Here is a 25,652-nt window from a genome sequence, read left to right on the forward strand (position 1 = left end):
TAATGACTACAACAAACACGTTTTGGACTTGAGAACTTCCACCGGCCTCCCATTATTATCCATCACGTGTGAACCTCACACCTGCTCTGCCTTGGAGGTGTGGGCGGTCCCTGTTCACAGGTGAAACGGGGTGGGGGTGGGGAGGGGGTTTGCCCCTGATCACAGGACCAGCCAGTGCTCTGCCTGTTTCATAAAACCCCTATCAGGTGAGGTAGAAATGTTCATTCTCTCCACCTCACCGTCCAGAGAACCAAGGCACAGCTGGGGAAAGTGATTTGGCCAGAACCCTCTAGAGCAGGGGTCCCCCTGAAGAGACCATTAGCATCTTCCTGTGAAAGAAAATAAGTCAAAAATTTAAGGGACACCATCGACATGTCCATTGACAGAGGAATGCATAAAGAAGATGTGGTACATATATACAATGGAATATTACTCAGCCATAAAAAAGAATGAAATAATGCCATTTGCAGCAACATGGATGGACCTAGAGATTGTCATACTGAGTGAAGTACGTCAGAGAAAGAGAAATATCGTATGAAATCCCTTATATGCGGACTCTAAAAAGAAACGATACAAATGAACTTATTTACAAAACAGAAACAGACATACAGACTTAGAGAATGAACTAATGGTTACCAGGGGGGAAGGGTGGAAGGAAGGAATAGTTAGGGAGTTTGGGATTGACATGTACACACTGCTATATTTAAAACGGATAACCAACGAGGACCTACTATATAGCACAGGGAACTCTGCTCAGTGTTAATGTGACAGCCTGGATGGGAGGGGAGTCTGGCGGAGAATGGATACATGTATATGTATGGCTGAAACTATCACAACATTATTAATCGGCTATACTCCAATATAAAATGAAAAGTTTAAAAAAACAAAGAAACCAAAATAAATAAATAAAATTTCATTTATTCATTAATTTAAAAAAAGTTAAGGGACATGCCCACTAGGGGGCAGCAGAGACCAGCATGCTTCACGGCATCCACATTGCTCGAAGCTCTGACTTTGCCACCCACCCTTCGGGCAGAATTCTTCAGCTATTATTTTAATGAACAGATCACTCAATCTGTGCTTGCCAAATATTTGTGAACATCTGCATACGCCTCTCTCTCTGGATTTCTCTTTGAAACCTAAAAGATGATCTGCGCCGTGTGTCCTGTTCTACATAAATTAATTTACGTCATCCTCCTAGCAACCCTGTGCAGTCGATACTATAGTATCATCCCCATTTTACACACAGGGAAACTGAAGCACAGAGAAGTTAAGTATTTCTTCCGCGGTCGCACCACTAGGGAGTGTCAAAGCCAGCACTTGAACTCAGGTCGTGGGGCTCTGCCTGGAAAGAGGGCTGCTCCTGTCCATCTGGCCTCATTGCACACCCGCTCGCCAAGTATGTACCTACTGAACACCTACAAGTTCCAGGCAGAACAAGTAAAGAGCAGGCTCTTTACATACTTTACTTCATTTACTCTCCACAGCCCTGCAGGGTTGCAATTCGTTAGCTGTTAGTGTGAGGCCCGTTAGAGCACAGCTTAGGAGTTGCACTGCCAGGTCCTGCATTTTAGGAGCTGTATCATCTTGGGCACATCATCTAAGCTCTTCGCTTAAGGGCACTAATAAAAGTTCCTGCCTCACAGACGTGTTGTGAGGATTAAATGAGTGAATCCACGTGAAGTGCTTAACACAGCATCCTGTACGTGTTAACTGTTATTGTATTTTTCTTTTTTTATAAATTTATTCATTTTATTTCTTTATATTTTTGGCTGCGTTGGGTCTTCGTTGCTGCGCCTGGGCTTTCTCTAGCTGTGGCGAGCAGGGGCTACTCTTCGTTGTGGTGCACGGGCCTCTCATTGTGGTGGCTTCTCTTGTTGCAGAGCACGGGCTCTAGGCGCGCGGGCTTCAGTAGTTGTGGTGCACGGGCTCAGTAGTTGTGGCTCGTGGGCTCTAGAGCGCAGGCTCAGTAGTTGTGGCGCACGGGCTTAGTTGCTCCGTGGCATGTGGGATCTTCCCGGACCAGGGCTCAAACCTGTGTCCCCTGCATTGGCAGGCGGATTCTTAACCACTGCGCCACCAGGGAAGCCCTTGTTTGTTTTTTTAGATGATTAAACAGAGACTCATAGGGTTAAGCCTCTGGCCCAAGGTCACTGCTAACAAGGAAGGAATGGCATCCTTCCCTTCTGGAGGCAGTGCTCTATTCACTGGAGCACCACAGCCTAAGGAGGGGGATGGGATAGAAGTCTGCATGGGCTGCAGAGATTGTTCCGGAGGAGTGGCCATCTGCCCAGTGCAATGTATGCAAGAGCAGAGTGGGTCTCCTTCTGTTCAGGCGGGAACATCCACCGCTCCCACCTCCTTGGCACTGCACTCCCAGATACTTGCATGGTTGAGGACCTTCACGCTTAGGTCATGTGGCGTCACCCTGAAAATGACTAGGGGCAGAGCTGCCCTAGTCCAGGATGGACTGCAGGCTGACTGTGCTGTTTGCTAGGACAAGGAAATTTCCAGGGGGCAGATTTCAGGTCTCATCCAAGTGTCATAAGCCAGAAACTCCGGGGCCCTCTCCACTTGGCCCAGCATCTGGGGAAATCTGAGCTGGCAGCCGGGGCCACGTGGTAAACTCTCCCTAGATCTTGTTGAATTGATTCAAGCCTGTCAATGAGCCCATCACTCAAGTTCTGTCAAACTCTGGATCTGAGCAGCCCCCCTTGCAGGATTTTTAGATCTTAGTGCACAGTGCCCTAGCACACTCAGAGCAATTTTTTTTTTTTTTTCCTCCAGAGAAGTCTGCCGAAGTTGCCAGGGTGAAGTTTCTGAGCCCACAAATCTGAGGCCTGGAGTTGGGGCCGCAAGGAGGGCTGCCCTCCTGGAATGTCAGGAATTCCAGGGACATCTGGCCAGCTTTGCCTCTGCTGGGCCCGACAACCGGCATTCTTCCTTGTGGGGAGCGAGGCTTCAGTGATGGGCCTGGAAACACTGAGGCCCCTTTGATCCCGGCCTCCTGCTGCAGCCCACGTTGGATGACCTTGAGTGCCAATTTGATGTCCCTGGGCCTCACCTCTTCTATAAACAAGGGTGACAAGTTCTGCCAGGCCTGGAATCCACATACCAAGGTCTGGAAGAAACTGAACTAGAGGAATTCATTCCAGCGCCAAGGAGGTCCCTGAACCCCTAGTAGAGAAGCTTCTTTCCAAATGCCCTAAGGTCTTTGCTCCTCCTTTAAATTCTCTTGGGCAAAGATGGCGTTTTCTGCCTTTGGGCTCCTACTTATAGTTTGTTGTTTTTTGTTTTGTTTTTTTTTCTACTTCTAGTTTTAGATCAATGTATGCCCCGGGCTAGAATGGATCACCTCTCTGTACCTCAGATGGACCAGACAGCTCTCACCAAGGGAATTTAACCAAGGGAAGCGGCCACCGAGGAGGACTTTGCTATCGCAAGCTAGTTCCTTGGGCTTTTGAGAGGCAGGATCAGGAAGGAGGGAGAAGGGGAGGGAGGAGGAGGCACAAAGGCTGGAGGGACCAGCGTGGAGGCTGTGGAACTGCTACCCTCAGAAGGAACGCGAGTGTGGGCTTGGTGGAGGTGGCAGGGCTGGAGGGGTGCGTGTGTGTGTGTGTGTGTGTGTGTGTGTGTGTGTGTGTGTGTGTATGTCTGAGAACATCTCTCACTTGCAGAATGCCAGGCCAATTGAGCTCCAAGGTCTTTTAGCCTGTAATATTCTGTGACTTACAGAACCCACAACGATTTTGCAACTGACTTTGCAAATGTGCAGTTTGTTATTACAAACTCTTTGTCAATATTATTTCAGTGAGGTGTAATAGTTCATCAAATGAGACTGTAATTTATTTAGTCACTCCCGTGGAGTCAAACGTTTAGATTCTTTGAACGTGTCAAATGATTATAAATAATGCCATAAAGAACATCTTTATACCTAAGCTTTGTTTCCTTAGGCTACATTCCCAGATAAATAATTAGTAGGTCAATGAAAAGGACTATTTCTAAGGCTCTTGATCCGTAATGCTAAGTACTTTCTAAATAGTTATTTCCAATTTCCAGAAGTTTTTTATTAAGGAAGTATTTTAAATGTACACACAAACATGCAACTAGAGTGAGTGGTATAATGAATTGCCGTTCCTTATCACCCAGCATTCATAATTATCAACATTTCAACAGTCTTTTTTAAAATTTTATTTATTTATTTATTTATGGCTGTGTTGGGTCTTCGTTTCTGTGTGAGGGCTTTCACTAGTTGCGGCAAGTGGGGGCCACTCTTCATCACGGTGCGCGGGCCTCTCACTATCGCGGCCTCTCTTGTTGCGGAGCACAGGCTCCAGACGTGCAGGCTCAGTAATTGTGGCTCACGGGCCTAGTTGCTCCGCGGCATGTGGGATCTTCCCAGACCAGGGCTCGAACCCGCGTCCCCTGCATTGGCAGGCGGATTCTCAACCACTGCGCCACCAGGGAAGCCCTCAACAGTCATTTTTAATCTTCATTTTGGGAAAGGGACTGTATCTCGATGTAGCCAGTCTGATTGCTGACTATTTAGATTGTTTCAAAGTTTTCATTATCATATAAAATGCTGCAGTGAATATCCTTGTCACAAATGCTGTGCACTACTGTAAACTCTTTCTTTTTTTAAAAATCAATTAATTAATTAATTAATTTTATTTATTTAGTTTTGGCTGCGATGGGTCTTCATTGCTGTGCGCGGGCTTTCTCTAGTTGCGGCGAGAGGGGGCTATTGTTTGTTGCAGTGCGTGGGCTTCTCATTGCGGTGGCTTCTCTTGTTGTAGAGCATGGGTTCTATGCACGCAGGTTCAGTAGTTGTGGCTTGTGGGCTCAGTAGTTGTGGCGCATGGGCTTAGTTGCTCCATGGCATGTGGGATCTTCCCGGACCAGGGATTGAACCTGTGTCGCCTGCATTGGCAGGCGGATTCTTAACGACTGCGCCACCAGGGAAGTCCCAGCTCTTTCTTGAGATAAATTCTTGGGCAGAATTTTGGAGCCAGAGTCTGCACAAATTTTCAATTCACTTTTACATAGTACAGAATTGCTTTATGGAAAAGATGCACCAAATTATTTTTCTGTCCTCATCTAAGAATGTCTGTTTCTTCTTGCCTTGTAGCATTCTTTGCAATATTTTCAGTTTGATAGGTGATTAATAGTATCTCCCTGTTGTTTCAATTTGCATCTTATAATCACCAATGAGGCTGAATTTTTTTTTTTTCTAACTAGAGACTCTTTTATTTTATTTTTTTATTTCCCCCCCGCCCCGGACTAAAGTTTCTTCCTTCCTTCCTTTCTTTCTTTCTTTCTTTTCTCTCTTTCTTTCTTTCTTTCTTTATATAAATTATATAAAGAAAATTATATAAATACATATATTTATTTCCCATTTAAATATTTTTTCTGTGAACTGACGCCTTCCTGTTTTCTTTTGGTGTTCCCCACCCTCCCTTTACTGCTTTGTAAGAGTGTCTCATATATAAAATATCAGCGGAGTCCCAGTAGAAAGCAGATGGCATCGTACCAATCCTTTAATGAAGGGACCATTTGCAAATTATGTGAATAAAGTTTAGGGACCCCAACAAGGAGCATAATCCTGCCATAATCCTGGGCTTGCAAACGTGTGTTACCAACCAGGGTTCTTGGCCTTCCCCAAACAGTAGAAATTGACCAGAGGCCAGACAAGCAACTCAGGCAAGGCTTTATTGGGGCCCCTGCTGCGGCTGGGGAGCGAGAACAAACAACAGGTGCCCTTGCTTGCTCGCTCCCCGAGGGAGGGCAAGCTTCTTTCTTATATGGGGTGAGGGTAGGGGTGTGTCCAGGGGTCAGGCCAGGGGGGTGGCTTAGGTAGTCTGCCCACCCCTTAGGTGGTGTTGTGTGCAGGGGGCATGCGCAGTACCCTGCTTTTGCTCCAGGCTCTTCAAAAGTGGCAGTTGAGTTTTTTGGTCTTTTTAAACTCATTTCCTCAATTTATTTTTTTACAATTTTAAATTTTAATGATTTTATGTCATCCTATGAACAAATCTTGGTGATTTCGCCTTTGGGGTTTTGCTTAGGAGAGCGTTCTCCATACCCAACATTGTAGCATTATTCAACCTGATGTAATGTTTTCCCTCTAGAGTCGGAAGGGGAAAAAAAGATCTGTTTAAAAGCTATAAACAAGCAAAACTCTTATTTGAGCAGCTTCCTTCTTCTAGGGAGTTGACATGACACTTTCCAGGGGAGTATAATCCTTATACTCTTCCCTTCCACTCCTTGTAATTGTTTTGTTGAAGGAGATGATTTTGAAGGATACAAACTAGCAGAGCTGTATTTTTTCTCAGCGCCGCCTTCAACTCCCCTCTGTCGACTGAGCCTTCGCTGAAGCCAGCAAGTACCAGCTTGCAGAACCAGTGGTTAAATAGACAGGAATCTTGGGATCTGGCTATTAAACCACTGTAGCTGGAAATTGGCCGATGAGAGTATTTACACCGTGGACATCAGCAAAGGCTAAAAACCAGGGCTCTCTCTTCCTGCTCCTTAAAGTGAGTTTACCTGTTCTCCACCTACTTGGGCCCTGTCTGAGCCCCTGCAGGGGAGATGGGGGTGGAGAAGTGGGGCTATTTTTTCTCTTCTTCCGCCTTGCTTCCCACTCCACTTCTCCCATCATTCCCCATTCCTGCTGGCTCCTACTGGTTTGGGGCACAGAGGGGGGGATTAGAGGAAAAGGGGTAAAAAGTCTTCAGTAATTTGCGCTATTGCAAACTGTCCTTAAGTGCCCTCTGTTATGGCAGGTGTTATGGCTCTTTGGCACCGGATGTCTTCTGGTTTCTTCCCAAATACTCCCTTACCCACTTGGATCTGAGCAGTACATTTCCCAGCTGAATACGGGTGGCGCCTCTTCCTTTTTCAGCTCCTGCCTTTGGAGATGCCCCGTAGCCTCTTTCTGCCAGGTATCCCTTCACCTGAGCAGGCAGCTGTTTGGGGCAGGGTCCCTTCAAGCTAGCTCACTTGCACTAAGCTCCACGATGTGCTCTTTAAAAAAAAAAAAAAAAAAAAAAATTTATTTATTCATTTTTTGGCTGCACGGCTTGTGGGATCTTAGTTCCCCAACCAGGGATCGAACCCACACCCCCTGCAGTGGAAGCTCGGAGTCTTAACATTGGACCACCAGGGAAGTCCCTCCATGATGTGCTCTTGATGCATGGAAACCTCATGCATCCTCACCCAGCCAGCGGGTGGAGGGGCATTTACCCAGAGGCTGTTCTCCTGGGAACCTTGGGCAGCTCCAGCCTGCATCCACCTTCTGTCACCCCAGGACGAGAGCAGAGGCACCTTCAGCCTCTACTCTCCCAAATGACAGGGAAGTTATACGCCAGAGAATTCTCATCCCCAGCTCCGGCAGTGGTCCGGTGGCCTGTGAGTCTAGGGCCTCAGTAAGCACTGAGAAGTAAAATGTCAGTCTCTTCTTCCTGCAGATACTCCCAATCTCCCCACGAGGGGTTCTCTTGGCCCCCCCTCACTTGCTTAGGGATGAGCCCTTAAGAGAGGGGAACCCCCATAGCATACTCCACTCTTCTGAATTTCCTATCTTCCTCTATTTTCTTTCTTTTTTTTTTTTTTTTTTTTTTTATCTTTTTTTTTTTTTTTCTTTCTTTTTTTTAATTAAAATATGGTTGATTTACAATATTGTGCTTGTCTCAGGTCTACAGCTAAGTGATTTGTTTATACATATATATGTATATATCTAGATTCTTTTTTAATTCTTTCCCATTATAGTTTGTTACAAGATATTGAATACAGTTCCCTGTGCTATACAGTAAGCCCTTGCTGTTTATTTTATATATAGTAGTGTGCATCTGTTAATCCCATACTCCCAATTTATCCCTCTGCCGCTTCCCCTTTGGTAACCATAAATTTGTTTTCTGTATCTATGAGTCTGATTCTGTTTTGTAAATAAGTTCGTTTGTGCTGTTTTTTTAGATTCCACCTGTAAGTGATAGCATATGCTATTTGTCTTTCTCTTTCTGACTTACTTCACTCAGTATGATAATCTCTAAGTCCATCCATGTTGCTGCAAGTGGCTTTACTTCATTCTTTTTTATGGCTGAGTAATATTCCATTGTATATATGTACCACATCTTCTTAATCCATTCCTCTGTCAATGGACACTTAGGTTGCGTCCATATTTTTATGGCTGTCTCCATGCAGACAGGGGCTAGGTGTGCTCACCTTGTCACGTAACAGCCTGGCGGTGACTCCCCTGGGCGTCTGGTGACTGTTGAAGAGACAAGTGTGGGAGGGGCCCCCAAGTCCATCCTGTCTCTCCACTCTGGGCTGTCTCTTGCTCCGTGCGCCCTGTGCTGAGCTGGCTACAGTCTCCTGTTGCTCAACCAACACTTCCTTTGAGCCTGGTCTCCCAATCCTCCCAAATGCCTCTTCGACTTCACCGACTGAACCAGTGGGCTGTGCACTCACTCAAGCAGCGAAACTGCTGGCTGACGCGTCACAAGGGACCCCCTCCCACAGTCAAATCCAGGGGTCCCTAAAACCTGCCCAATGTCTGGCCAACCCACCTTCCCTCTCAGGATTGCTCTCTGGTTTATGCCCAGCCGTCCTCAAGTCCACACCTCTGGTTACTTTCCTGGCCCGCAGGCTGTGCCTCTTATGAAAAGGCCCCATCCCTCGTCTGACCCTGTTTCCCAGGCTGACTCCACTCCCACCTCTGCTCATTGACCCCTGACCACTGCAGCTGGTAATTCCTCCCTGCCCTGGGAGCTCTGCCACACCACTCACTGGGCGTGAGGACTGCCGGGTCCCCACGGCGCTCCTTTATGCTCCTCTTTGTGCTGCGCCGGCACAGAGCAAGTGCCCGACAATAGCTGTTGAATGAGTGTACAAATGTGATCTCTCCCTCCAGGTGAAGTTTCTTGAGGGCAGGGGCCATGTGTCTTCCACTGCACACTGACCTAGGATGCTCAGGCTGCTCTGCCAGGTGGACAGCTGGCCCTCCATATCCGCAGGTTCTGTGTTCGCAGATTCAACCAGCCGCGGATGGAAAATACCACACAATCAGAGGCTGGTTGAATTCCCAGATGCAGAACCCACAGAAACAGAGGGCAGACTGTAAGGGATTTGAGTATCCTCGGATTTTGGTATCCATGGAGGTCTTGGAGCCAATCCCCTGCGGTTACCGAGAGACGACTGTATTTGTTTATTGACAATTTGATAGCACCAATCTGGTGCCAGCCGCTTTAAGTGGACTGAACACACACACACACACACACACACACACACATATATTAGGAGCATAGATTTTTTAAAAGTCCAGTGTATGAGCCCCAGAAGCTTTCTGGAAATCATTAAGAGAAGAACTTTCTTTGTTGATGGAAATATTTTACATCTTCCCTGTCCGGTATGGTAACCACTAGACATGTGAACTGTTGAGTGCTTCAAATGTGGCTAGTGCGGCCAAGGAACTGAATTTTTATTTGTATTTCATTTTACTTCATTTCAATATAGGTGACCTCATGTGGCCAGTGGCTGCCTTACTGGAGAGAACAGCTCTAAGACTTTCCCATTCACCCCGTTCTAAGCTTCTCGCTTTGTCCTCTCCAGGCCCCCTGAGCCCCTCTCACCTCTGCCTAGGTGCTTCTGCCCCTGTTGTCTGGCAGCTTGATTTGGACCTATTTCTCCAAATCCTCCTATTTCTTCAACCTCAGTCTCCACATTCTTCTCAGATACCGTGTTTGGCCTCTGACCAAACTGTGCCCATGAGGAAGAAACAGTCTGGCTTCGAGTCCAGACTGCTGACCCCTGGCTTCCCCTCGGGGAGGGTGCTGCCCTGACAGCTTACTGATGGCTTAGGAGTAAGAAGGACGTAGTCCATCCTGGATGCGGCCGGCCACATGAACAACATATTTCCTCTCCTAGGACCATCTCCACCTGCTCTCTTGGGCGCCCCCTTGGGGCAGGACAAGGTAGGACTCTGACACATGAATAGTTCTTGGAAGTGAGAGGCAGATGCAAAGGGAGATGTCCTCAATCTTATTTTCTGTAGCTCTCTGGCTTAAAATGAGGCCCACTTTAATGGAAAACAAAACAAGCAGACAGGTGGATGACATCCTTTGTATGTTTACTATGGTACAGCAAGATCTTCCAAACCAGAGCCCGTGTCCTCTGCTGCAAGCAGAAGGCCCTGGGTACACCCCTTTCAAGTGGTCCAAAGGACATCCCCAAACATGACATTTAAGACAATTCTTCATTTCTCTGACAATGACTTCTCGAAGTGTACACAGAATAAATAAATAGAAAATATATCTTTGTTCATGGTGACGCCTACAAGAAATGTTTACAGGCAGAACACACTGTACATCTAATTCCCGAAAAAGGACCAGCTATTTCGGCAACAGGAAAAAGACAAGCATTTCAGAGGAGTGTGCTTTTTGTTTTTTTGTTTTTTAAAGGCCTAACTCATTTTGAGGCTTACAAACAGAAAGAACAACAAGAACAGTTTTCTAAGCAGTAAGAAAATTTGTGCTACCAAGAACATGCCCAGACACGGGCTCTCGGTGAATGGTTTAGGAAGGAAAGTTTTATGCACAGATCCTGCACTGTTAGACATATATACAACTCTGAGGATTTTCAAATAGATTTTTTTTTTTTCCATGAACTGAACCAAAGACAGTCAACATTCCTGGCCATCTGAAGTGATCACATCCTAAGTGGTTCACAGTATGAGACCCTTGCATTAAGAGTTTAGGAAAACTCAACGGAACTATAGACAAGAAGAACATGAGGTCATTGAACTCTCCTCCCCATGGCCTCTGATCTGCCTGGAAGAGGTCCTTCCTGGGACCTGGGCCTTTGAAGCTGCCAAGTCTTAAGCAGCAGAGTCCCACTGTCACCTGCTAGCAGCGAAAGACCTGTTTAGTGGGGAAGACCTCTTTGGCAACTGGCTCAACCTGGGGAGTGGACTCTTGGGCCGAGTCTCATTGGGTGCAGCTGGGCAGATGGAGCCAAGGAAGGAAAGAATTTGTGGTTGGGGCAGGAAAGGGGACGAGACCCAGAGCGACCCTGGTGTCTCACGAGGGAGTATAAGCCACAGATAAGAGTTTTCTTTCTCTGGAAGCTCTCCTGGCTCTCTCCAAGGTGGGCAAGGGAGAGAGCAGGTTATTAGGCAGTGGCTGAGAGGGCCTGGGGTGGACCCAAAGCTCTTCAGACCCCGGAGCCACCTAGCTGGCTCACCGAAAACGTGTCTGCTGGGCGCGCCTGCAGACCTGCAGAAGCAGGTAGCACCAGTGCAGTCACCGCAGCTGCTGGGCGCTGCTCGGGAGGGCAGGTAGTTTGAGCCAAGCGGAGGCTGCAGGACCTCCACAGCCCGGAGGAGGGCGCCCTTGTGCGAGCGGAGGACCAGGAGAGAAACAGTCATCGGCCAACTCTCTTTCTATTCTGATCTTTTTTCCCTTCAAGGGGACTTGCCCCCGTTTCGCGAAGCCACGCAGGCCGGCTGTTGAGGCAGCGTGGTGTGGCAGTAAGTGCGGGGAGTGGGGCTCCCGTCCTGACCCTGCCCTGGCCGTGTGGTTCTTCCCCAGCTTGGGGTCTCATGTGTCCCATCCATACAACGAAGGCTTTGGACTAGGTGTTTCCTAAGGTCCTTTCCAGCTCTGAAACCCCAGGCTCACTGAGGTGTGAGCGTGTCCGTGTGGGGCTCCGCGAGGGCTCTCAGGGCCCCCGATGCAGGAGCTCCCCTTTCTCGACTTGACTCCGCCCTCTCTTGGAGTGGTTGGTGGGCCGGCTGACCCAGCGCTCTGGCCATAATGAGCTCAGCCCATCACCCCCTCTGATGCCCGCTTCTCTATTACGGGTGGCCAGCAAGTCGAGGGCAAAGGGCGACCTTGAAGTCACCCATCTTCGGCAGATGTGGGCAGGAACCACTCCAGAGGCTGCCTCATCTCTGCCCACCCAAATGCCCCTGCCCTTCGTTCCTGCAGGAAGCTTCCTGACCACCTGAGGGCGTAAGCTCTTTCCCTCCGGGAACTGGCGCTGGCATCCTCTTTACCTCTCTTGGCTTTCTCCGCCTGGCATCAGAGGTCCACACACCCGACCACCTGTTCCACCAGACTGTGAGCCCCTTGCCTTAGGGAGTGCTTCTCCCCGCTCCGTCCTGTACGCCCGGAGCACCCAGCATCATGGATGTTGGCTGAAAGGGACGTTCTCACCTACTGCTGGGTTCCGGGCACAATGTGAAAAGCCACAGCATCGCAGTTCTGGCATCTCAGAACTGAAAGGACCTTTAAAAGTCACCTAGTCCAACTCCCAACCTGGGTGCCATAGTCTTCTGAAAGGTTGAACCCCTCCGGAGGCAGGCTCGCCCTTCTCCGAGGGTAGCCGGTTCCATCTTGGTGAACGGAAGACGGAATCCCGGTCTACACTCCAGCTCCGAATCCCGCGGAGGTCGGTTCTTGCTCACAGTTATGAAGATTTCCTTAGGACCAGGGCTCTTCCTCCTACACCGACCACCCTAACGTGCGTGCTGGAGAGCATGGGGATCTGTGGACGAACCAGCACCCCCTCCAGGCTGCCTCCCAGCTGGGTCAGAGCTCCCGCCAAAGTGGACTTTTGCTGCCAGCGCAGCGCAGGTCTCCTCGTACGGTCCTCACACCCCCCCACCGCAGAGGCACAGATAGGAGAGAAGCACCCAAGAGGCTGCAGGAAAGAGAAGGTTTCCAGCATCAGCCAACACTGCCCCTGGGGCTGCAGGTAGACACTTGAGTGGGGGCAGGTGGCAGCACCGGGGGTCTCTGATACCCTCCCCTTGGCCCATCAGGGCTGACACGTGGCCTTCCCCGGCAGCTGCTGGACAGGGGCTGGGGGACCAGCCAGGCTGCCCCAGACGGCTGCCAGGAGTCCACCGTCAGAGTCGACTGTGGGGCGGCGCTGAGGTGGCAGCGGTCCTCACAGCTTCTTCTTCCTCACCACGGGGACGGGCACAACTTGGAATATTTTGGCATGGTGGTCCTCGGTGTCCAGAGTCACCCAGGTGGGCCGGAAGCTGCCTTTGAAGCCAACGAATGCCATTTTCTCTGAAAAGCAGTGATGTCACATGAGCAGAAACTTCACGAGAGCATGGCTATGTGCCACCACCTTCCAGGGTTCCCCATCGCCATTCCCCTGCCCCCACCAGGCACCCCCTCCTCTAGCCACACTGGACTGTCCCCCTCCGGGAAGAGCTTTGTGGCCGGTTACTGGTGGTACCCGGCATTGGTTTGTACGGGACACACAGGGTCTCACCTGAGCCTCCCAGCCACCTGTGCAGAGTGCTGGCTCTGGTTCCCACAGGAGACCTCCCAGGAACCCCAGCCACCTTTGAGCTGACCCTACAATTAGCAGCGAGTCTCTGAAGCCCAGTGTCCCTATCTGTCAAATAATGGCATTCATCTACGAGATTTCTGCCCCAGCTCCAACATTCTGTGGCCTTAGAAGGGACTTCTGAGAAGTGGAGGAATTTGCCCGAGGGCACCGAGTAGATGGTGCAGCCCAGACCAGAACTCTAGACTCCCGAGCCCCACGCAGGGCCCTCTGTCTCACAGCTCAGAGCTTGACCCCGTCCGAGGGACTTGGAGATCCATGTCTACACTCAGGAACGGCCCGGCCTGGCAGGCAGCACACACCCATCACCACTGGGAAAGTGTCCCTTGACTTATGTCACCTTTATGTTCATCAACTTTTGGCAACAGGGTCTGAATTTAAAGGATAGAGGCCCCCAAATGCTTTCAGGACCAGGCTGGAGAAGATGCTTCTATTTTCCTTGTGTTCTCTTTTGGATTGTTTGAAGGACTTTCACTGTTCCTGATTTTTCTCTGAGAGCTGCCTGGGATAAGCGTCCCATATGATAGATAGGCTGCTAGCTTTGATGTGTTTTGCAGTCAGGATGGCATGGCCACTAAGGATGGCTGGCTTTGGATTAGAAAAAATAAGGATCCAAATTCTAACCTTAAATTACTTAACTAATTCTGTTTCTTCACCTTAAGTGGAAATAACAGTACCTGTCACACAGGTTATTAATGAATAACTGAGATCGTTATTGGATGTTCGGCAAGGTGCAAGGCTGAGCATTACATGGTAACTACGATGGACATTATCATTATTATCTGGAGGGTTGCTCGGCCTCCCCTCTCGACCTCCCCCAGGACTCTCCCATCACACAGTCTGTAATGACGATAATGAAATGCTGACATTTTTGTCCTGGCTGGCTTCTTCCCTAAGGGGTCTGTGCCAGGCTTTATGGCAGAAGAGCTGTGTGTGTGACCTTGGACACGCCACATAGCTTCTCATATGAGAGACTTGCCAACTGCAAAGGGCTGTACAAATGCTGGCCATCAGCTGGAAAGCTGCAGAAGACGTAGGGCCCCTGGCCGACTGGAGTAGCAGGAACTGGGTAGGAGGGTCAAACCGAGCCACTTTTCTGCTGATACTTTTGCGGAAAAAAAGGGCCACCTGCTGAGTCGTTAGGTGAGCAACTCGAGCAGTTTCCTTCCGGTGTCCAGTCACAAGTTGGAATGCTGTTGCTGCGGGGCTGGGATGGTGACGAGGTGATCTCTTGCCCACACACACCTGCAGACCACTAGTTGTGTTGAGGATTCTGAGACCCCACCCAGGTTTGGGGGGAAAGTGGTCTGGTCTCAGCAGCGGGTAGCAGCAGCCTGCGCACCGGGCATCTGGATTCACTCACGGTCAGGGTAAGGCCCCGACCACACCCCTTACCTTTCAGTTTGAGGCCCTTGTCTGCCCCGAGCTTTTCCAGCACTCGAGTCCACGGGCCTCTGGAGATGTATCTTCCCTTCGATGCCATGAGAACTATGGAGCTGAGCAAGAAGGGATGGATGAGAGGACTTGACGACAAGCTGGAGTCGGGGGTTCCCTGGGAGGGATGCTGGATTGTGCCTGGTGGGACGTGAGCTAGCAGTGCCCAGAGGCCCGCCAGGGACTGGGGAAGGGCAGCCTCTCCCGCGTGCCGAGCTGACCGGCTCTTTCCATGGGATAACCCACATCCTGCGCACCCTCCCACACATCTGGCTGCAGTTGGTGCCCATGGCCTTCTCTGCGCCTGCTCTCAGCTCACTGCTGCTCCCTGTCTGTCCCCACAGGGGACACAGCAGGTACGCAGAGCACACCATCTGGGGGCCAGCGCCTATGCCGGGGCTGGGCACACAAACGACTGCAGCACGCATCTCTTAACTTAAATATGCGAACCCTGTTTGAGCAGGACTGGATGGAGACATGGTGCTGGAAGAAGCCAGAGTGCGGAGTCACCCGGTGCTCAGCGGAGGGTTAACCCCTTAGGTTCACATCCTCCCTCTCCGCTCAGGCAGGACGGTCTAACTGTTCCATTTTACAAAGGGGGTGATGGAGGCAAATAGTATCTGAGAGGACCTGCCAAAGGGGAAGCCGTGCCTGGGCGGAGGCAGAGGCCTGGGGCAATGGGCGTGCCCAGCCTGAAGGTCCTGACTTGCAAAAGCCCAGCTTGGGAGCAGAGAGTCTCTATTCCCCTGCCCTGGTTGCATTCAGGCCAAAATGCTGGGAAAACAGCCGTCGTCGTGGGGGCAGACTCAGCCTGCTGGACCAGACGGCAGGAAGTGCACACCTCCCCCAGGAATAGAAACAGGGGCAGAGGCCCGACTGGGGCTTCTAGTTTGCAGCTCAGAGGAATCCTGTAACCACAGACCACAGTCCAGACGTGGAAAAACTGTATAGGATTCTGGAAGCCGTTGTTACCCCCATTTGTGTCCCATTGGGAGCGGAAGGCAAGCTCTTAAAATGCAAAGAGCTCGTGTGCAGGAGGGGCAGAGGGGAAGGGAGCTGGGACTGCATCTGGCTCTTCAGGAAAGCAGAGGGATTGATTGGTGGCTGTTAGGAGATAGGGAGCATCGCAAACACATCCTCAGCTTTGGATTCGGGCTCTGTTCCCGTTCAGAAGAAAAGCTAACATCCCTTTGGCTCAATTAAGCCTTCTTGCTGGGCTGGACTCAGACAAAGGTCATGCCCTCCAGACGGGGCTCCCAGAAGCGGGACAGGGAGACAGAGCTACTCGTGCGCCCAGCCTCCTGACAGCACCCAGAAGCTGCCTGCACACTTCAGGTGTCCCTCTCTGTCTCATATGGGCATCTCATGCCCTCCAAGCCCCTGACCTGTCAGCACGGAGGTCCCCACAGGGTGGCTGGGCAGAGACAGCCCCTGAGAGCATCCCTGAAGGTTCGGGTGTGAGCAGCGGCCTCCTTCTTTCCCTGGGACCTGGGGCAAGGCTGACCCTGTGGAGGGGGTGGGAAAGGGGGGCGGCCTGGCTTGGGCCTGCGGTGACAGTGGGGCAGGACCTGCCTTGCCCCATCCCCTGCCGCTTTCCCGGAGGTCAGAGCGGGGTCTGGTGGTACCCAATTCCTGTCTGGGTACCCAGTGCCAACCCAGGGTGCGGCTCACACCAGGTACTTGGCAAGGTGCACCAGGGCTGCAGCACGGGCTGAAAGCAGCCCTGCATGGGGTAGCCCCACGCCTCTCACCCCTGGTTCTAAACAGAGCAGCTCCGCATTTCAGTTTCTTATTCCAGGCTTCTGCATCCTGTTTCATTTCCAGAAAAAGTCCTTTGGCCCCAAAAGGCATGAAAGCTAAAAATCTCTAGATGATCATGTATTTCCCCAAATTGGCAAATCCGGTCCTTCTGTATGAATCTGCACGTGAAAATGTCATGCTAAAGAAGCTTGTGATGGGGGAAGAGAGTGGAGACCAGAGGTGGTTAAGCGAAACCCCATTCTTTGGAATCTCACATAGCGTCTAGTTCAATTCATGCCCATCATGCGGCATCTCGGAAGTGCATTTGTTTTCGTCAATAAATATTTACCAAGCACCTCCTATATGACAGGTACCACGTTAAGCACTTAGACTGTCTGCTGTGCCAGGTTGTGGCTTTGGAGTGAACTCTCCACCCATTATACTAGGAACGTAAATATGAGTTAGATATGGTCCCCACATCAAGAAGTCCATACCCTACATGGGGGAGTAGATATGTCCACTGGTCCTACGGGGTGCGGGGGGTAGGTAGAGCTTTTTGGCTGGATTGGAAGAGACCTCACCAAAGAGGTGATATGTGAGTTAGATTTGGAAGGTGGTGGGGGGATTACCAAAGATTTCTAGGAAGGGGACAGGAGATACATGTATTTAAGAAGCTCAACCCCCCCAGTATGGTGGGTGGATTCGAGAGGGGGAGGCTGGACAAGGGAGCCTGCTGGGTGACTGCCGACAGTGTGGGTGGCAGACAGGGAGGCCCCAGACAGAGCAGCGATGCAGAGGATGCCGCAGGATAACTAGCAGGAGAGCAACGGTGCCGGTAGAGTTGACAGGACGTGGTTATAGAGCGTGGTGGTGGCGCAACAGAAGAAAGACAAGAGCCCAGCATGATGCCCAGACTCGAGGGTTTTTCCCACCAAAACGTGGAAAAGAGGAGTGACTGGTTTGGGGGATTAAAAAAAAAAAAAAAGAAATGATGAGAATTCAGTTCCATAGGAGACATCCAGGTGGCATGGTCCAGGTAGCAGTTGGATTAAAAGTATCTGGTGTTTCAGAGGGAGATCTGGGCTGGAGATTCTCAAGAGCCACCAGCATTTGGATCATACTGAAAGTGTGGGAGGGGATGAGCTCATGCCGCGAGAGTGGGTCGTGATGGGGGCATAGGGCCAGGGCAGGCTTCCCATTTGTAGCTGGGTAGACCATCCACCTCAGCCTGACCTACCTTCACCGCGGCCCTGGCTCCAAAGGCAGAGGCACCAGGCAGGGAAGCTTCCCAGCCAGCACCCATGATGTGTGGGCAGACCGTGGACACTCCCCAAGCCTTCTCAGACCGGACTGTGCTGAAGGTCTCAGGGACAGGGAGGGGGACTCGGGCAGGGGTCTGCGGCGCCATCGGCCAGTTCCCGAAGCAGAGGTGCACACTCACTTGTCGGGGATGGCCAGCACGTAATTGAAGAGCTGCCACGGGATGCCCTGCAGGATGGCGGTCCTGAAGCTGGCTTGGCTCAACACGTGCCCTTGTCTCCCATCAATTACCACCACCTGGATGCCATCCTCCGAGCTCGGGTACTTCTTCCCATCCACCTGCAGACAACAAGCAGCACACGGTGTGATGCAGGGGTTCCCAAAGGCAGCAGAGCCCCGAGGTTCTCCTGCCCCGGGGGGTTCCCACGCAGACTCTGAAGACAGAGGTCGCCGGTGCGGCTCTTCAAAGCATAAAACTCACTTCAGTCAGTTCCTTGCAAACCTCTGTAGTGGGCTGAGTGATGGCCTCCCCCAAAGATACATCTACTGCAACCTGTGAAAGTGACCTTATTTGGAACTAGGGCCTTTGCAGAGGTAATTAAGTTAAGGATCTTGAGATGAGGTCATCCTGGATTTCAGATGGGCCCTAAATCCAGTGGCAGATGTCCTTATAAGGACTAGGCAGAGGGAGGTGTAAGGCTCAGACACATGGGGGAGAGACCATGTGAGACAGAGGCAGAGGTTGGAGGGACGCAGCTACAGCCAAGGAACATCCAGGGCTGCCGGCAGCACCAGAGGCTAGAAGAGGCCTGGAATGGACCCTCCCTCAGAGCCTCCAGGGGGAACCAACCCCGCCAGCGCCTTGACTTGGGACTTCTGGCTTGTGAACTGTGAGAGGATAAGTTTCTGTTGTTTTAAGCCACCGGGTTTGCGGTCATTTGTGACAAGAGCCCTAGGAAACTAACACCACGTCTCAGTGAGCAAAGCCCCTCTGGGCAGGGGTGAGGGCACGTCTCAGTGAGCAAAGCCCCTCTGGGCGGGGGTGAGGGTTGCTTACTTCGATGTAGGCAAAGTCGTTCAGAAGGTGGAAGAAGCGCTGCTTGGCACTTTCCATCTTCACCTCCAGGAAGTGGTCCTTGGTCTTCTGGAAAATAAACAAAACCCAGTGCGGTTGTCAGGTTTGTGGAGTCAAGTGCACGGCCCGATGGGTGGTCAGCCCCCTCACCGCCCCGTACCCCCGGTCACGGGAAACGGTCTGAGGAGCGCAGCAGATGCCTGGAGGGGACCCTGGTGGGGTCTGGGCCCCCTTGGAAGGCCCGGGCTCGCTGTCGGCCACTCACCAGCTGAGAACCAAAGAGCTTCTTGGGCATCGGCACGTCCACGACGGCCTTCTCCGCGAACTTGGGGTAGGCTGTGGCCGCGCAGTTGCTGACGCCGGCGTTCTTTGGGATCAGAGCTTTAATCTTTATTCTCTCGCAGCCTTTCACAGAGCAGAAGGCGAACTTCTCTCTCTCGTTCTGAGCTTTCAGCTTCAGGAAAAGCAGCCTGCGCACAGGAGCAGAGCGGGGTGGTTCCCTCCGGCGTCCACAGCCTCCTCTTCCTCCCCCTCCTCCCCCACCCCTCCTCTCCCAAAGAACTCCTCACCCAGAACTACGTGCCGGCCACAGTGGTCAGAGCCGGTGGGCCCTACAAAATGGATCTGTGTCTACCACAAGGTTTTTTGTGTTTTGTTTCTAATTTTATTTATTTTTGGCTGCGTTGGGTCTTCGTTGCTGCGCGTGGGCTTTCTCTAGTTGCGGTGAGCGGGGGCTACTCTTTGTTGCGGTGCGTGGGCTTCTCATTGCGGTGGCTTCTCTTGTTGCAGAGCACGAGCTCTAGGTGCGTGGGCTTCAGTAGTTGTGGCATGCGGGCTCAGTAGTTTTGGTTCGCGGGCTTTAGGGCCCAGGCTCAGTAGTTGTGGTGCACGGGCTCAGTAGTTGTGGCTCATGGGCTTAGTTACTCTGTGGCCTGTGGGATCTTCCCAGACCAGGGCCCGAACCCATGTCCCCTGCATTGGCAGGTGGATTCTTAAACACTACGCTACCAGGGAAGTCCTACCACAAGGTTTTATGTGGTTGGAGAAATTAAAAACAAATGCATTGAAGAAAAAGCTAACACTGACACTTTTCATTTTCTGAGCACGTACTCTATGCCACGCTCTGCACATGCCGTAAACTGATATATTATCTCATTTAATCCTCAGACGGTCCAGTCCAGCAGGCACTGTTATCATCCCAATTTCTCAGATCCCAACGGCTCAGAGAAGTGAAGTAACTTGCCAGGACCACACAGCACGAAGGGGACAGAGCTGGGATTTTCCATCCCAACCCTGTGCCTGGTGAGGAAAATGCTCACCAAGGGAACGTGTGTGAATGTGAGGAGAAAGAGGGAAGCAGAACTGGGCGGGCCATCTGGTCCCTAGGGCTTGGCTGTTTTCAGCACAGGAGCCCAGGAAGCCCAGCTGGGATGACTTCCTGAAGATGCCTTGCTTCCCTCTCAGGAACACCTCCACTTTGTTTGAGTTCACTTGAGTGGCTTTACGTTTCTTGACATCAAGCAACCCCTGAATAGAATAGTGTTCATATGGAAGAACTGCTGGGGGAATCTATGCTCCGGCTGAGAACAGAGCTTCTTCCTCTGCATTCCATGCTCTGCATGGGGCGGGGGAAGCTTTGAGCTGCTTAGGAGGAAGGCAGTTCAGTGCTGCCTGTCATCATTTCTCCACCAGAGGCTCCCACACAAGGTCAGAAACCACCCCAGGGGACAAGGTCATGAGCAAAATCCCAGAAAGAGACCCAGAGACTCTGTTCCTAGGGCTTCTGCACAAGACTATCAGTATTCAGGTTTCCCTGCTGTCATGGTATATCAAATTATCCAAACTGGAGGGCCCTAGAAGACCGTCTAGCTTCCACTCCTTATTTTCCAGACAGCAGCTGCCCTCTCTAACCCTCACCTTCGACATGCATGTGTCCCAGTCAGCTGGAGTGGGAGGCCCTGGCATCAGTAAGCCTGGGCTCAAATCCTGGCTGTGACCAGGTGGTATTTCAGAGCAGCCCTACTGATGGCCGTGCACCTGAATACTACACTTATGTATAGTTTAGCAGTACCTCGCTTAGGTGGCATCTGGCAAACTCCAGGACACAGATGAAATCACCTGAGTGGTTTTTTTTTTTTAACCTCGAAGGATTTACAGAGGTGATTCAGGGTGTGAAATATATTTCACACTTCGGGACCCCTTCACTTGTAGCCTACTTACTTTTTATTTTACCCCCAATTATAACAAGCTGGTGGTCAAGTGTCCTAGGCCATAGCAGAATAGAAGGTAGCCATTGAAAGCAGGTGCTCTGAACGTGAGTAAGAAAGAGCAACACATTTGTAAGGCAGAAAGATCATGAAAACAGCCCTAAGAATTCAAAAAGCCCAAGAGTTTGGGCTTTTGCACAGGCAACAGACATCCTGTAACCTATCTCATAGTCCCTAAGGCTATCATTGAATTAAAGCACAGCATAATAATCAATAGGTATGATGATTAACTAAGCTACCAACAAAAAGGTTGAATTAAGCAGCAAAATCTGCTTGAAGGGGAAAAATCACAAATTTTTAAATGTGTTGATCAAAAAGGTTCAACTTGTTTAGTGGCCGTTTGCGTTTGAAAAATTCACACCTTTGCAACATCCCAATTCTCACGATCCCATCGATAAAAGAAGAAATTATGCACAGGTGGTGCTATGAAGACTTTTACCTTATTACCATTTTTTAAATCATAATATTGATCGTTTCCGCTGTTGTATGAAGGACATTTAATTCCCCCTCTGGTTTTCACATGGAAGGGTTTTTCTAAACACTCCTGGACCCAGCCCATCCCCTCACTGACGTCTTCCCGGGCGAAGTGGAGTGACTCGTGTGGTTGCTGGATGGGGGTACATAGGTCAGCCCACAGAGAGGCGGACTCTGGTCTGCTCCCCCTGCACTCTAAGTTTTGGGAGTTGGGCTCTGAGTGGGGAGCCCCCCGGTTGCTCAGGGCTGCCTGGGACTGGGTAGGTGCACCCGGGGACAGCATTGGGAAGATCTGTTCCCCAGCAGCTCCGTCATCAGTAGGACAGACAGTTCCTTCTTCACCTGCTGTCGTGCTCCACCACTGGCTTAGAACTGATGTGGGAAGAGGGGTGCTACTTGCTGCTTCCCCTAACCCCAACATTTTTACTTACGCTTCTGACTTTCAAATTTGAATTTTCCTTTAATCAAACCGATAAAGCCCTACCTTTATAGATATTTCTAAGCATCTTCTATCTATCTCATTATCCTTGATTTCACTACAAGAATGGAAAAAATGGCCGTAAAACAATCCTTTACCCTTAGTCCCCGGAGGGCTGGCTAACAACAGCTTCACCGCTTTGGAGACGTACTGGCATTCTGCAGATGTTAGAATACTCTCTTTTTAGGGGAGGCGACCAAATAGCTCACTGTCTCCGGGAACAGTACTCTGTCCCCATTGGATCCCTGCTGAATAGAACCTAGTGCAGTTCAGCAAAAGGGGGAGGATTTTGGTTACAGGTAGGTGTGAGCTCAAAACTAGCCATGCCAAGTTTGTGCGGTGTCCCCGGAGCAAGTCATTCCTATTTATCCTGTGCCTTCTTTGACCCTCTCTAATTTTTTTTTTTTTTTGGCCGCACTGCGCAGCACGCGGGATCTTAGTTCCCCAACTGTGGCTCAAACCTGTGCCCCCTGCAGTGGAAGCGGGGAGTCTCAACCACTGGACCACCGGGGAAGTCCCTGCCCGTCTCTAAATTAGGGATAATATCATCTGCTCCGACTGAGTTGTATGGAACTGAGGTCCTGTACCACATTTTCTCAGTTCTAAGATTCACTGCTTTCACGTTTTTTTCCCCTGAAATAGGTATATTCACTACAATCCATGTGTATATTAATAGAGTGCTTATTTTACTCCCAAAGTGTCACAGCTTTTAAAATGTCATTGGTGGACGGCACAAACTGCCTGAGAATAGAGGTGCCTAGGAAAGGATCCTACATTAACCGGCACCAACTGCATGGCAGGTCTGAGGATTGTTGGAAAGGCCGGGGGACAGCATGAGAATGACCGCTTTCCAGCAGCCAAGAGGGGGCTCCTCACCCCGAGTCCTCGTCCCAGTAATAGTGGCTCTTGCCAGGGTAGCTTTGCTCCACTTTGTCCATCTGCAAGGTCCTCACGAAGATGCCCGTCTTGGACGTTTGCTTCAGCAGGCGATTGTGAACATCCGAGAGGATAGAAAAGGTGGTGCCCCGGGGGTAGCAGAGCCCCACTCGGATCCAGTCGCCCCTAGAACCGGAAGTGCAGGCAGGTTACAAGCGAGGATGTCCAGGCCACAGGGCCTCCTCGGTGTGCCTTGGCCAGAGACCAAAGCATTCTCCACCAAGTGGCACTTTTCAGTGGGAATTTTTGAAAGAAGGCTTGCTGTTGGTAATGACTGCGTCACAAAGTGTTAAGGAGAGAGGGAGAAACGGTGACTGCAGTGAATGAGAGGGATCATTGCAATGGGTCGGTGGGGCGTCCCCAGGGCCTGCATTGGGTGCTCTATGTGGATTGTTGGCTCGGGGCGGGGCGGGGGGGTGGGTGGTGGCGGAAATGAACGTTCTTTCAATAGGGCTGGAGTGAAAGAGCCAGGATCTGTAAGACCTGGATTCAGCCCCTTCCTGGTCCAGCCTGACTGTGGGGCCCATTTCAACTCTTTGGGTGTCATTTTCTGCAACTGATAAGTGTCTGTCTCACGGGACTACTGTGACAAGTTAATGATGTGCATAGAAAATACGTGAATGTAAATACATGAAGCTCTCTCCACATGCCCTCAGCTTAATCCCTCTAACTCGCAGAGCCTTGTTCCCACCCCCTTCCCCCACATAAAATGGTAACAAGAGCCACCAGGGATTTTTGACCATATACTGAGCCCTTCATAAAGCCAGGTCCTGGGTGAAACGCCTGCCAAACACTGTCCCACTCGATCCCCATTGCAGTTCTGCAGAGTAAGACTATCCCCATCTCCTAGATGAAGGAACTAAGGTTCCCAGGGGTGAGATGCCCTGCCCGAGGTCACCCACGCCCAGAACAAGGGCTCAGCCCAGGTCTTCTGATTCTTAACCACCGAGTGGTGTCACGTCTAGATCCATCCTCGTGCAGGGATGGCGTGGGCGAGCCTGAGGGTCTGTGAGCGGGAAGCCCGGGGCTTTGCAACGAGGCATCGTTACCACTGCTGCTTTGAGCTCAGCCAGAGCAGCTGTCCCCATGTCGCACTGCTCCTGGCCAGGCACCCACTCACTTGTTGAAGTTGATGAGCCAGATGGTGAGCTCGGCAGGGGCCGTCTGGTCCCAGTGGATGGTGTAGCCCTTCCGCAGGGTGATGACTGGCTGGTACTGCTGGTAGTGGGTGCTCCTGGTCAGGGCCCCCTCCAGGTAGAGAGGGTGGCTGGGGAAGTCATTCTTGATGATCTTCATTCGCAGATTACTGGTCTTGTAGGCCTGAATGTACATCTTTTAAAGCCCAGAGAGGAAACACACAACGAGGCAATGACAAGGGATTATTCCAAGAGCGTCTGGTTAGCATCTGACTACAGACTACACTTTCAAAAGCACTTTCTCTTCACAGAGCCCTTTTTAGAAAGCTTGAATGAAAGAAGGCCAAATAAGGGGGCATCTCTTTCTGCCGGTGAATGCAGCCTGAGCCGTACCGTGCAATCCAGCTAACGCTTTCTGTACATCCTCAAAAAAAGTGTAGAGGAGAGACCAGTGTAAACTTGAGGGGAGTCGGCTTAATAGTCAGCGAATTTTGGAAAAGGAGGGGTATCAGGAAGGAGGAGGAAGGGAGAGAGTTTTATTACACTTCTGCTGCAAATGCAACTCCCCTTTAACCGGCTGCTGTCCTGTCTGTATCTGAGAAAGAGCCTGATGTGTTGCCTAATTCTCCCTCTGATTCTCAGTGTCTGGCCTGTGTGGCCAGTCCATGTGGCTATCAGTGCACGTCGGGGGATGAATGGCATCTCATTTCAGAGACAAATATGAAAGCAAGACTGTCAGCACTGAGTCCAAGGGACAGAACAAAAGAGCCCGGATGATTTGGGCCACCCTTGGTTTAAAACACTGTGTCCCGATAGAGAACAGACCTGTGGTTGCCAAGGGGAAGGGAGGGAGGGAGAGGGATGAACTGGGAGTTTGGGGTTGGCAGATGCAAACTATTATATTTAGAATAGATAAACAACAAGGTCCTACTGTATAGCACGGGGAAGTATATTCAATATCCTGTGATAAACCTTAATGGAAAAGAATATAAAAACAAGAATGTCTGTATGTGTATAACTGAGTCACTTTGCTGTACAGCAGAGATTGGCACAGCACTGGAAATCAACTCTACTTCAATAAAAAATTCGTTTAAAAAAAAAAAACACTGTGTCCTGTTTTAGGACCTGTCCCATTTCATTAGGTGACATCCCTGTAGCTGTGGCCAAGAGAGACCATCGCATCAAGATGCAATAATGTTGTGCCTTTGGAAAGAAGGGGTTATCTTCCTCTCTAGTTGTATCACATATAAAATGGGAAGAGAAACTTCAACCCTGCCCTAGTATGGCGTTGTCATGGGTATAAGAATTTAAAGGTATAGTAAAGCCTTTTGTAAGCTGCAAAGTGGAGGGAGGAGATTATTAATAATAATTCACCAGTAGCCAGGTATGGTAACCTCCAAGCTCTAACTAACAATCAGCCCTTTTCGGCAGAAAATAAAATAAGCAATGTATCAGAAAGAAAGGGTGGGAGGGAAGCTCAAGATCAAGGCTCCACA

The 25,652-nt window shown here is 50.5% G+C and overlaps 1 protein-coding gene across 2 annotated transcripts in view; it reads right to left on the bottom strand.

Annotated features, from left to right (window-relative positions):
• Window positions 1-10,103: 10,103 nt before the first annotated feature.
• Window positions 10,104-25,652, bottom strand: part of CEMIP (cell migration inducing hyaluronidase 1) — a 160,858-nt gene continuing 145,309 nt past the window's right edge. The window contains exons 23-29 of one of the 2 annotated variants that reach the window (XM_068558975.1): window positions 24,141-24,352; window positions 22,961-23,146; window positions 19,131-19,335; window positions 18,848-18,931; window positions 17,972-18,129; window positions 14,752-14,852; window positions 10,104-13,070 (exon numbers count right to left, since the gene is read on the bottom strand). In XM_068558975.1, the coding sequence (XP_068415076.1) occupies window positions 12,943-13,070; window positions 14,752-14,852; window positions 17,972-18,129; window positions 18,848-18,931; window positions 19,131-19,335; window positions 22,961-23,146; window positions 24,141-24,352 (1,074 nt within the window). In that variant the 3' untranslated portion in view covers window positions 10,104-12,942. Of the gene's footprint in view, window positions 13,071-14,751; window positions 14,853-17,971; window positions 18,130-18,847; window positions 18,935-19,130; window positions 19,336-22,960; window positions 23,147-24,140; window positions 24,353-25,652 lie in introns of both variants that reach the window. The other variant, XM_068558966.1, reaches the window with a different exon arrangement.

Source organism: Eschrichtius robustus, chromosome 1, assembly GCF_028021215.1.
Source record: "Eschrichtius robustus isolate mEscRob2 chromosome 1, mEscRob2.pri, whole genome shotgun sequence".
NCBI classification, from domain to species: domain Eukaryota; kingdom Metazoa; phylum Chordata; class Mammalia; order Artiodactyla; family Eschrichtiidae; genus Eschrichtius; species Eschrichtius robustus.